Source organism: Pararge aegeria, chromosome 4 (genome assembly GCF_905163445.1).
Source record: "Pararge aegeria chromosome 4, ilParAegt1.1, whole genome shotgun sequence".
NCBI classification, from domain to species: Eukaryota; Metazoa; Arthropoda; class Insecta; order Lepidoptera; family Nymphalidae; genus Pararge; species Pararge aegeria.
In genome coordinates, this window is record NC_053183.1 from 12,006,364 (window position 1) to 12,020,284 (window position 13,921).

Below are 13,921 nucleotides of genomic sequence, written 5' to 3' on the forward strand. Positions count from 1 at the left end.
CTACTTCCAGGTTAACAAAAAACAATCTAAGAACTACTTGACGTAGTTCCAACTACTTAACTATTTTCATTTCAATTTCGCAGAAGCAAACGATGCAGAGAATGCACCTTCAAACAAAAGAATAATAAAAAACAAAGACGCAATCCCTACAACAGAGTGTTTCCAAGCGAATAACATAACAATTTCACAGCCATTTTGTAATTTTTCATTTGTATCTAGAATAACTTTGTATAGACAAATAGAGATTTACGTAAATAAAAAATTCATGCAAATGTAATCATTTCAATTTTATCAGTCAATAAAACGTAATGATGTCATACAAAACTTTGATGGAATGATATTTGATTGGTTTGCCAATAAAATGACCATAAAATCTTAAGATAAATTCCGAATCATATGTCGGATTATACAGATGCTTAGCTATTTAAGCGAATCAAAACAGAAGGATTTTATTAATTCTATTTATACATATGTACTTATATTATATGTAGGCAAATAAAGTTTAATTTCTCAATGCGAAAAAATTGAGAATATGAGAAATATACTTAAAGGACATACATACGCCACATACTTATCATTCGAGCATATAAAACAACCGCAACAAAGTTGCATTTCTTTGATGTCTACAGACATGCGCATCATTATATTTCCTCCGTCTCGGAAGGTTACCGTTCCAATGCTTCGGAGATGGATAGATCGAATTGTTAGAAATTTTCGCTTTAAAATCTTTATTATTTGCAGTATTTCAATCTAATTCAACGAAAAAGGAAGAAAATGCGAGTAAAAGCCTATTACAATGTATGTCTAGAGAGATATAACTATGGGAAAAATACTGAAATTTCTATAGGTGTACTCATAATATTTGAAGAGTTCCGTCGATTTCTCCAGGATCCCTACAATTAAATCTTCACCATATTAAAATTGGACAAACTATGAGGTTTAACGTTCAAGAAAAAAAACTATCAAAATGGCGGTGTAAGCAAGTAATAAATGTGCAAAAAATTAAAACAGTAGAATTTAGAAACTTATCCTTTTTAAGTCGGTTGAAAACAGTTAAAATACCCTCATATTCTGAAAACTTACCTACTTATTTGAATGTTAATTCTGTTTTTCCCTTGAGAGTGCCTTAATGCGTGTTAATTAATATAACTTTATACACTCTTCTATATATCTTGACTCTATTACCACAAATGGCATAATACAGTGTAACCAATGTAGCCCTCGTATCATAATATACTATTATTTAAATGATAATTATAATATCTTATAATATATCTTTTTTCCTGTGAGTTGCGGGACGGGATATTTATAACAGCCGACACAGGAAGTCGAGAAAGTGAAAATCACGGAAAATTATAATATACTAGCTGTCGTCCGCGACTTCGTCTGCGTTTGATTTTGTTTTTTGACGCCTTAAATGTGGGGTTTGCTGCTGTCCGCTAAGGAGTTCTGTCCTCTATCTCCAACGACATTCATCAGATCTACACAAAGTTTAGGCAAAATTAAACACATATTACAACGCCTATAGTACAAAAATAATTATTTAAATCGTTTATAATTTGTCGGAGTTATGGTGTAAAATCGTTAAACACTATCCCCTCTCCCAAAGGAACCGAGCTTATTGTCGGGATAAAAAGTATTCTATATTACTTCTAACACTTCCAAGAATATGTGTACAAAGCTTCATGAGAATCGGTTAAGTAGTTTTTGCGTGAAAGCGTAACAAACAAACTTACATTGACATTTGTAATTATAATATTAGTAGGGATAGGGATTAGTAGGGATAGGGATAGGGATACTAATATATAAAGCTGAAGAGTTTGTTTGCTAGTGGTCCGATTTGAAACATTATTTCAGTGTTGAATAGCCCATTTGTCGAGGAAAACTTATCACCAATATATCATCGCGCTAAGACCAGTAGGAACATAGCACCGATGAACAATGTTTCAAAATTGGGTTTTTTTTCCTTTTAAGAGCTTCCGCTGCGTGAGCTACGTAAACGGTTAAAGTTTCGATAAAATCATATATGACGAAGTTGTTCCGAGGGACCGCTAGGTAATTATTATTACTTAATCAATTTTATTACTTAACTATTCACTCAAGATAATACTATAATACTAATCATAAATTATGAACTGTACCAAATCTCAAAACAAAACGTAAATTTCATTATAAGTTTAAAACATATCTATCTTCGAATTTATCCGATATACGCGCAGTATGATCAGAACGGCCGTATCTCATCCTCGAGAGACCTGGTAATGTGCACCTTGAGGGGCATTACTGAACATGACATGAGTACCTAAACTATACATAAACGAGCGGTGCGCTACCAGTACTTCAGGTAAATGGGAAAATTATTCTTTAAACATATTATAGATTATTTCTCTCTCTCTCTCTCATGTTTAATAAAATAATAAAGCGTTAAATGCTACTTCGTGTATCGAGAGTCGAGACTTAAAACAAGGGTATTTGGAAGGTAAGTACCTACTGAACCGATGTGGTAGGTATGAAAACTTGTACAACAACTTACTTCCTAAGTTTTATACTTTTAGATAAAAATCTATGCAAAGCTATCATAAAAAATACGCAGTGACAACCATAACATCAGCCGTGTTTAATGTTTATATTAAGGGTTAGATAGGGACAATTATATATTCGTCGCTTCATTCTTCAGATATATTTACAAAGTAGTCCCTTTAACCTACAGGCAACTTCGCACGAATTTAGAGGGTAGTTCAATACTCTTTTGGTATTTATTTTTCATTTTATTTTTTTCTTTCCACCCGCAATATAATCAGTACGTATTCGTATCTTGTGACATTGTTCATTCCTTTTTCGTGCGAGGCAACGAGCGCACGCGCATTAACACAAAAATGCCAAAACGTAGTGCACAAGAAAAGTTGGATAAATACAGATACAAGATCAGAAAATTGGAAGAAAAAGTAAAGGAGAAAAATTGGAGACGAAAACATTGCAGGTTAGTTGAACACTTTTATAAAAAGAATTTAGAATCGGGATTGACTGCGAGTCAATTGCGATTACAGGTTAGTTGAACACTTTTATAAAAGGAATTTAACGGGAATCGGGATTGACTGCGAGTCAATTGCGATTACAGGTTAGTTGAACACTTTTATAAAAGGAATTTAGAATCGGGATTGACTGCGAGTCAATTGCGATCATAATTAGCTGCGAGCTAATTATGTGTCATGTTTTCATGACAACTAACGTAGCAAATATATTATGTAATATGCATATTAGCTACATATTATTGTCTGCGAGACAATATTAACTTTAAAAGGTCTATACGTTCTATATACCTATATCACTGTTCGTCCGCTTAAGTATCGTATTTTTACAGATACATGCGATGTCGAACCCCGCGAATTAGAACGAGGCTCGTCGGAGGCGACTCCTGCTTTGCAGGACGTACCGGACCTATTAGAAGAGGAGGTTGTTTTACCAGCTGAGGCAACCGCAGAAATAAGTTTGGACCCAGAGTTGCTGTCTGCTTTGGGGTCTTCTACATCTGGAACCCCAGACTTTGGAGAAGATGTCCATGAAAGTTTAGCCGGTTTATGGACTCCTCTACTTAAGAAAGGGTTAGTCAAAGACGATAAAGATAGGCTCATGAAAGAGCATCTTATACCAGCTAATTGCAAACCACTGCAGGCTCCGAAGTTAAACGCGGAAATCTCAGCCGCAGTATCGGATATAGTCAGAGGACGAGATAAGAAATTGGTTGGTTTCCAACAACAACTAGGAAACGGTACCGCGGCAATCAACAAAGCTATGGATGTTTTGCTCAAATCAGACAATAAAATACTTGTCTTAAAATATTTAACTGACGGCTGTCGCTTGTTATCCGATTTGCACCACTGCCTTACCAAAGACAGAATTAAATTAATTACCCCAAGTCTGGAAAAGAATTTCCTTAACGTTATTCAAGACTCAGAACGCGATGAGACCCTATACGGTAACTCATTATCGGAAAAAATAAAAGCCAGCAAGGCCATTGAGAAACGAGGATCTCAGATTAAAAAGACAAGCGTTAATCCAAAAGGGAGAACGCCTCAAACGTCGGTCACTCAGTTTTCCGCCCAGAAAAACTGGTCAGGACCTCCTCGTTACCCGTCGAACAGGGGGGGGCGGGGAGGTCAGAGGAGACCACCAGGAGCTCCGCGTCGGTCATACCAATCACTTCCACAAGTTCAAACGAGGACCTCTTACGCGAAAACCCGTGCATCACAACAGAAATAATTCAGGTACATGCTGGCAGAATTCGATTCTTTCTTAGCGAGTGGTATCACATAACCACCAACAAGGTTGTATTGTCATGGATAGAACATGGATTTACAATCCCATTGCGTACTCGAGTGCGTCAATCTATTGCACCTTTGTCTAACTTTTCTTACGAGGAGGCGCAAGACATACAGGTGGCAATTAGTAAATTATTAGAACTGGGGGCTATCTCGCTTTGTACTCCGTGTCACGACCAGTACATATCAAAAATCTTTTTAACACCCAAAGTTAACGGAGGCAAGCGATTTATTTTAAATTTTAAATCTTTAAATAAATTTATTTCTAATACACATTTTAAAATGGAGGATCACAGGACGGCAGCCAAGTTAATTCCCGAAGGCGGCTTTCTAGCAACAATTGACTTAAAGGAAGCATATTTATTAGTTCCTATAGCTGAATCCGATCGAAAATACTTTCGATTTAATTTTTACGCACCTAATTCTAAGAATCTATGTACATATCAGTTTACTGCCATGCCGTATGGCCTATCAGTGGCACCAAGAGTTTTTACATAAATTATGAAGGAAGTTATAACCTATCTTCGAAAACAAGGATTCACATCAGTCATTTATTTAGATGATATATTATGTATCGGTAACGATTACGATGACTGTTTTACTAACGTATGCGAAACAGTAAAACTTTTAAAATCCTTAGGTTTCGTAATTAATTACGATAAAAGTTCTTTAAAACCATCTCAAAAGTGTAAATTTCTAGGATTCATATACAATACACATGAAATGTCATTATCATTATCTATTGATAAACGTAACAAAATTAATCAGATCGTAAAGAGGTTTTCGAAGTTACCAAGATGTACAATCCGAGAGTTTGCACAGCTAATAGGTGTACTGGTAGCGGCTTGTCCAGCAGTGAAATATGGGTTCCTCTATACAAAATTGTTGGAACGTTATAAATTTCTAGCGTTACAACATAATAATAATAATTACGAAAGTAAGATTAACATTCCCCTAATGGTTCTAGAAGACCTCAATTGGTGGCGCACTCATATTCTTACAGACACACGCACTCACTTACATTCATTACATACCATATAAATTATCTCGAACTTCTCGCCGTATTTATGGGATTGAAAAGTTTTTCCAGTCAAGACGATAACTGTGCAATATTGCTGAGGGTTGACAACACTACAGCTATTAGCTACATAAACCGTCAGGGTGGTATTCAGTTCCCACATCTAAACGATTTGACAAGATGCATTTGGCAATGGTGCGAGAAACGTAACATTTGGATGTTCGCATCATACGTGAACACGAAAGATAATAATGCGGATGAAGAATCCAGAAAGATTAACCCCGATATAGAGTTGGAGCTATCCGATAATGCCTATAAAATTATTAAAAAACATTTTGGATGTCCTGATATTGACCTCTTTGCTTCTCGCGTCAATGCCAAATGTGACTTGTTTGTTTCTTGGAAGCAAGAACCAGACGCATATGCTGTTGATGCTTTTACCCTAAACTGGCAGTCAAAATACTTCTTCACGTTCCCGCCTTTCTCTTTAATTTTGAAGTGCTTACGCAAGGTTATTGAAGATAGGGCGAGGGGAATTATGGTTTTTCCCCATTGGCCTTCGCAGCCCTGGTACCCTCTATTAAGGAGTTTACTCGATTCTCACGTCCTTTATTTGAACTCTAGTAAATCTCTTCTTCAATCTCATTTCAGGGAATACCACCCCCTGCACAGCAAACTTACCCTGGGTGTCGCGAGGCTTTGCGGACGGCATTCACACGCAGGGGAACCCCGCCCGAAGCTTTAACTGTAATGATGGCTTCATTAGCCGACAACACTATCAAACAATATAACGTTACATTAAAACTTTGGTGGCAATTTTGTTCATCACATAATATCGACGTCTTTAATGGCTCAATATCGGACATGCTCTCTTTTTTAACGCATCAGTTTAATAATGGGTGCTCATATGGCTCCCTTAATAGCCACCGCTCTGCGTTGTCGCTGCTTTTGACCAACTTTGACGTAGGTTCCGACGTTTGCATAAAACGGTTACTCAAAGGGGCGTACAAAATTAGGCCAAATAAGCCAAAGTACACATCAACTTGGGATCCACAGTTGGTACTCAATCATGTGAGCAACTGGTATCCTAATTTAGAATTAAGCATTGAAAAAATTACCAAGAAATTAGTTATTGTGCTGGCCTTATGCACAGCCCATAGAGTACAAACATTTTCCCTAATTAAAATGAAAAACGTTTCGATCACTCAAACCGGTGTCAAGATAGCCATAACAGACATTATAAAGACCTCGGCCCCTAGACGAGATCAGCCAATATTATCCCTACCATTTTTTCGCGATAATATCAATATATGTCCTGCTTCAGTCCTCAAGGATTATATTTTTGTTACACAAAATATGAGGACACCGAATGTAGGAAACCTCTTGCTTACGTTTAAGAAACCATACAAGGCTGCCACCGCTCAATCTATTAGTCGGTGGATTAAGCAGGTAATATCGGAAAGCGGCGTAGACGTGAACACGTTTAGCGCACATAGCACACGACACGCTGCCACGTCAGCTGCTTACCACGCTGGACTCAGTCTAGACACAATTAGAAAGACGGCTGGTTGGTCCAGCACGTCTTTAGCTTTTGCCCGGTTCTATAACCGGCCAATCTTGACTGGCAATGATGATTTTGCAAACGCAGTGGTGTTTCCTGTAGTAAGGCAGTAAGGTAGCCACCTAACCGCAGGAAACAGTATAAATTAAATATAATCGATTTTTTAATTAAACTTAATCGATCTTACATTAATAAGTTAAGAATAAATGTGATTTTTAATAAAGTAAAAACAAAAACAAAACTTGTTTCTCTGAAAATCTACTTTGTAAATATATCTGAAGAATGAAGCGACGAATATATAATAGATGATCAAACGAACTTCCTGAAGTGAAGTTCGATCATTATTATATGAGTCGCTTCATTCGAAGATATAAGTACCCTCCTCTCCCATCATAAGATCACTTAATAGAAATATCAGTGCCTTAACCCTAAAAGTTTTGTTTTTACCGAATCTCTAAAAAAGAATGAACAATGTCACAAGATACGAATACGTGCTGATTATATTGCGGGTGGAAAGAAAAAAATAAAATGAAAAATAAATACCAAAAGAGTATTGAACTACCCTCTAAATTCGTGCGAAGTTGCCTGTAGGTTAAAGGGACTACTTTGTAAATATATCTTCGAATGAAGCGACTCATATAATAATGATCGAACTTCACTTCAGGAAGTTCGTTTGATCATCTATATTAAAATAATAACACTTTTATTCAACAACTTATTTACTAACATTTATACTACTATAGATGAAAACATATACAAAGCCATCATAGAAAACACGCAGTGACATCAGATTAAGGTGTTCAGTTTATTGTTTAATGTAAGATGGGGTCAAATAGGTTATGTTTTTATGCAATACCAAACACATTCATACGCAGACAAAACTAGTACTTTCTGGTAACAATGATAAGCAACAAAACTGCAATGAGACTCACTTGAGTCTGCTTGTCACTGATTTTCTTTGTTTTTACTTGGATATAATTATATTAGTTTCGTGTATTAAACACGAAACTAAGCCTGAATAATCAATATTTGGAAATTTCATCGAAATCTATAATTACTATAGAAATGTCTCATTAAATGACTGCCCAGGCCTAAAAGGCATCTTGAGGCTCTAGGACATTAATTTAAAGTCCTCATGCAACTCATACAAAACTAGACAAAACTCACAATTTATACTCAGTGAAATTACCTACAACGAAAGTAACATATTAAATGAATAGTTATACTACAAAGCCATTACAATTTATCCTACATTATTTGGACTAACAATTAAACCACGCTTTTTACTTAAATAAATGAAGTATACCATGCCTAAAATATTTATTTTTACGGCCGGTCCTTAGATCTTAGTTTACGAGTACGATCTTTAGAAATTCTCTCCGCCTTTGTGACGATATTCGATTAATTCAAATAGTCTTGTGCAAACTTTAGCTTGCATATTGAGGCAATTATACAACGTTTTCAAACTGCAATGTGAGAGCTCCATGCAATTAGAAGGTGATAGTTAAATTACAAAAGATTCCTAGCGTGCTCGGCCGAAGATTTAATTTTGCTTTAGATTTAATTCCTCTTTGAGTTCAGTAGAATCAGATATCTTTTGATCTTCTCGGCAATAAATTAAGTACGTCCGATTCCAACGGCGATTATTGGAAGATCTCCAATAACGAAGGCTTTTATCGGTTTTTCATAATTTCTACACGCGACTCTAATAGATTTTTTAAATATTTATGAAACCACTGGAAGAGATCACTGTATAGCGATAAGGCCAACAATTTGTATAATTTTCGTTAAATTTTTATTTACAATTTTTCTATACGTTTATGTGGTGTACAATAAAAGTGTATTCATTCATAACGACCATTCACGACTTTAAATAATTATTATGCCGGTTTTTAAACATAAATTATTTTATTTGTTTAATATTCTTTGTATTGAAGGCGATAATATAAGATATATTACACCAGAGATTAAATCCGAAAATCAATGGATTTAATTCCCGTGTTGTTAGACTAAAACGGGATCAAAGTATGAAACTAGGGTTACTAGGTCAAATGTGCTATGATATGAAAATGGTCGATATTTTATTTTAAAATAGATTTCTATTTTCTTTTCGGTCGCAAATTTATCTAAAAATATGTAAAACAAATCCTTTTCCTCACGTCTAAGCGTTTACCACTGTTCGACGATCGTTCCCCAGGCAAATAAAGCAAAGGTAGTGTTTGATCGCAAATTGCTGATGACGATCTATGATCAAAAGAGATAAAACTCTAGCCAAACCCTTGTTTTCGAACAAACAAGAACAGGTCAGGATGTTACGAATAAATCACGAAACACGTTGTGTTTGTAAATCGTTATCTTCCTTTGATTCAGCAAAATATCCCGGCTATTTAACGTGTTTTGTAATACAAGTACAGTATAGACAGGAAAATAGCGCAAATGCAGGATGAGCAGGGTTTGAAGTCTGACCCCCAGGTGAGGACTTCAATAATATTGTTCAGCCAATTGCTGTTTCCGCCGAGGTTTCTACACTTGGACACTTTTCTTCTACTTTACTTCTGCAATAAATTTCGAATCTTGCCAGTTTAGAAATGTTTATGCATTTTAATGTTATATAATGGAATATAAGTTACAATTTGAAATTTATATCCTGATATTTTAATCCGTTTGTTAAATGTGACGATTCAAATGTCCAATTGTCTTTTGGATACGGATAGGTCTTGTGGTGACGTTTCAGTTTAGGTACATTTTGGAATGCTTCACAACTTTAGTGCTATAAAATATTGAGTAAGGGATAAAACTTAGTAAATAAACTGGTGAGGGAAATTATAATTTTGCGTAGTGAGATGAGTATCTCTACGTTATCAAATCAGAAGAACGAGATTTACCGCACGGCTTAACGAGTCGCAAAGCTAAAGTGGCAATGTCGTGTGCCAATAAACATAGCAGATAGATCTGAGTTGGGGTCACCAGTTGCTGGAATTACGACCACGCAACGGTAAACACAGAGTTAGTAAACCCCTGACGAGATGAGCAGATCCCATGGAGCTGCTGGATCCAAGCGGCACAAGACCGTGGTATTTGAAACTCCTCACAAAAGACCTACGTCAAGCTACAGTAATTGATATCCATTGGTTGGCATGATAATGGTAGCCAAGTACTTTATTTTATAAGTTTTATCCCTTACTCAATATTTTATAGCACTAAAGTTGTGAAGCATTCCAAGATGTACCTACACTGAAATGTCATCAAATTTTTATTGTCACGCCCGTGCGCTTATGCGGACATCGTATATCAAATAACACGGTGTGACTGCTCGATTTTCATATACCCTTCGATATATTACACAACTCTTGGTAATATGAAGCTATAAACTCTAAATTGATTTTGAAACTTAAAATTCATATCCGTCTATTGCGGGTTTATATCGCTTCTCGTGATGTGAAAACGGACTTGAATTTTGTCTTTATTCTGCGTTCAAACTCAATTTTCTAATATTGCTTTTCCAAACACGTGCAGCGATCGTTTAATTTGATATACGTAATAAAACTGTACTATAAATAGTATTTAGAGTATCTATAAAGGAAGTACATAATTGCTTCGTTTTAATAGCTTTTTAAAAAAGTCATAAAAAGGTAATTATTAGTGATTTGTAATAAAACCGTTCTGTGCAATTTTAACTTATAATCAGATATTTAGCTTTACAACCAGTGTTTACAACCAACACAGTTTCGCTTTTGTAACAATGGTATGTATTATTCTACGTTAACTTTAGTTGAATATTTGAGATAGTGGTATCAAAAATTCCTAGGTGAGTGCTCTCTCTGCTCTGCCCTCATAGCTTAATATCCATATCCATACATCAATACAAAATAGCATGTAAAAATCCCTATTTGAACAGGAATATGATTTTGTAGAAGGGATTTTTGTGTCACTTCTCTACAGCGACAGTACATGCCTTAGGCAAACAAACCGAACTAAGGAAGGAACACGTCCCTTTCTCGGCTGAAACTGAAAGCACTGTAAGCACTTAGCATTATAACGACCTCCTTGGCACAATGCAGAGCGCTGTGGTTCAATAAGTGGAAAGTCCCGGGTTCCCAGGGTTCAGGGTTATATCCCCGACAGAACAAGACGTGCCGCCAGCGTTTAAACGTTCCGGTACGATGTAGCTTGGAAACCGATTAGAGACGGCTTATTATAACTTTATTAATTTTATTAATATTACCAATTTTATTAATATTACCCGGACAAACATCAATCAATACACGTCATTAATCTATATTACGTTTGTACTAACTAGATTCCAGTACAAAAGAGAAATGCATCCGAATAAGAGCATGTTTTTCCCATATGAACCAGTTGCTAACTATTTGGAATTTCCAATGTCGGATACATTTGAAATTCCTACCCTATGACTTATCAAATATTATTGTGAACATTTTAGGGTTTACCGGTATATATATCTATAAAAAATACAGCTTCAACATGTTATTTAGCTTACGTTACTTGCAATCAGGAGAAGTTGGAAAAATATGTTGCAAGATTTGACAAAAAAGTCAAACATTAACCTTTACGATGTCTTAGTCAACAGCTAAGATGCTTTTTATAACATTTTAATTAGTGTACAGTCTCATTGTCCGAACGAAGGTGGAATTCAATAAAAAAATCCGTTTATAAAAAATGCGAACGCAGTTACCTACAGTAAAAAAGCATTAAACACCTGGCTCTCGGTATCTTTTATTATTTGAAATTAAAAAATGATGTTGATTAAAAATAAGGATTGGGATAATATTTACAAAGCACGGATGATACGTGATCCGAATACGTTTTAATGTCCGTCGAAAACAGAAATTTTCCATCCACACCTACGTGTTTTTTAAATTACAGTAATCTTGTCACGAAATTTGTGTAATTCCTTTTTAAATATTGGATAAAAATAAGGGTTACATTGTGCAAATCTTTAAAATACAGATTCAACATATAAACCCATTACCGACCCACTACCTGGGGTCTCCAGCGACAATGAAGGGTTTAGGTCGTAGTCCATCACGCTGGCCCACTGCGGATTGGTGGCCTTCACACGCCTCTGAATGGAGAACTTTCAGACAAGTAGGCTTTTCACTATGTTTTCCTGCACCGTTAACAAGTGATATTTTGATAACTTCGGAAAATTTGAGGTCCGTGCTGGGATTCGAACTCGGCCTCCCGAAACTGAAAACCGAAGCACTTGCCACTAGGCTATTACCCCTTTAACTAGAGATTAACTTGCCATAATCGGCAACCACAGAACAAATTGTGTTTTGTATAATTTATAGTATTATACCCACGCTTAATGCCATGTATTTGACGGAATGGCTGGTAACTAGATAAGGCCGAAGTCACCAGGCAAGACTAGGGCAATTGCCCTGCCGGGGATCGCTTTAAGAACTCAGACCTTAACTACAGTAAATATATACTATATATCTACTGCGCCTCAGCGCCCCTCACTTTGAGGTTGAAAAAATGCCTTAGATATACCTACCAATTAAAATACTATTCATAAAATATGTACTTATATGGTACCACATTCTCAGGAGGAGAGGAGGAGACCCATGCCCTGTAGTGGACCGGTATTGGGTTGATATGATGATGATGATTGTACCACAGAAAGTTTTAAGATAACTGATAACAAACTTGTGGTACACAATGCCATTCTTATCGCTAGAATTTTCTAAACATTATTAGTGTTTACACAAGTTTAATTAATATTATTCTATTTGGAATTAATCCCTGTCAGACCGTTTCCCGGAAAGATTGTTATCATAGCGATAAGGCCGATCGACTTTGTCCGCACAAATTTAATTAATAACTAAGTAGTTGTGCCCGGCCCTTTTACCCGCGTTAAATTCATAAGTAAAATAGAAAACTTATATCGCAAATCAAACGGAAAAAAAAACCAAATGAGACTAGTAATATCTGAGGTAACATTCGAAAATACAAAACCATCATCTTATAATATAAATATTTATATTATATAAGTGATATTTTATAAGTGTAAAGGGTATGTGCATTACAAAGTTGCAAATTTAAGATTAAATTCGAAATCGTACTACTTTGTTTGTTTTTTTCAGCAAAGTTCTCAACTAATCACAATAATTTTTATTAAAAATTATCAATATTTAAATCACAAATGTGCCGACATAGTCCAATATTAAAAATTCAACTTCCGTTTATCTTTTTGTGTATTTTCGCATAACTCCATAGTATTGTACTCCATAGTTTCGCATAGTAATAGATTATAATTTCTTCTTCTTCTACTTTTATTTAAGAGTATTATCGTCTGGACATCGCAGAACATAAGGAATTATGATAGGTAACCAAGGTGCTGGAACGAAGTCGACAGACGACATCATACGAGTCGCTGACAGAAAGCTGTAACGCTATTTCCCATAACCCCTGCATATAACAGAGATTTGCAGGAATATCAAATTGAGTCAACATACGATTTATTGGCAAGACTGCGAGGAAACGAGCCTGTATTTGTGACTTTGGGAGCTCCGTCACGTAGTCGCACGTCAGCGATCCGTAGCACCATTATGCTGATCCCCGAAGCAATATAAGAAACACGTACACTCAACGTACAGCGTATGATCGTAGCACATTCTATTTGATTTTATAGAAGTTGCCACATATTTAAATACTGGCTGTTGCCCGGGTCTTCGTTCTCATGCATATGACGTGCCTGTGTTGTTCTCTGAGTTAAGGGAAACTACCAGACCAAACAAAACCAAACGAACTCTTGCTCTGCAAAAAACAAATCTATCCCACAGGAACCGTATATTTTTCCGGGATAAAAATACACCTATGTGCTATTCCAGATTATAATCTATCACAGTACAAATGGCTAATCCGTTTTGCCTTTGTGGCGTGATTGAATTACAAACATCCATCCAATCTACCGCACGCATTTATAATATAAGCATAGATGGTAAATTTCTTACGGCTTCAAATTCATTTAGATCCCTTCTTCTCACCAAACATCAT

At 35.9% G+C, this 13,921-nt stretch overlaps 2 protein-coding genes across 2 annotated transcripts in view; both read left to right on the forward strand.

The window, feature by feature from the left end:
- Window positions 1–13,921, forward strand: part of LOC120637664 (methylcrotonoyl-CoA carboxylase subunit alpha, mitochondrial) — a 328,715-nt gene that overhangs the window by 219,108 nt on the left and 95,686 nt on the right. The gene's annotated exons all lie outside the window — the stretch shown is intronic.
- On the forward strand, window positions 2,877–4,476 carry LOC120623526. Its single transcript, XM_039889577.1, has 2 exons — window positions 2,877–3,047; window positions 3,262–4,476. The coding sequence occupies exons 1-2, from the start codon at window positions 2,877–2,879 to the stop codon at window positions 4,258–4,260; spliced, it is 1,170 nt and encodes a 389-aa protein (XP_039745511.1). The 3' UTR covers window positions 4,261–4,476.

What these genes read in the sequence shown, in the direction of transcription:
- LOC120623526 (XM_039889577.1), top strand. Translation starts at nt 2,877, where the DNA reads ATGCCAAAACGTAGTGCACAAGAAAAGTTGGATAAATACAGATACAAG. An exon ending in CGAGTCAATTGCGATTACAG is followed by an intron (nt 3,048 to 3,261) that starts GTTAGTTGAACA and finishes TATGCATATTAG; the next exon opens with CTACATATTATTGTCTGCGA.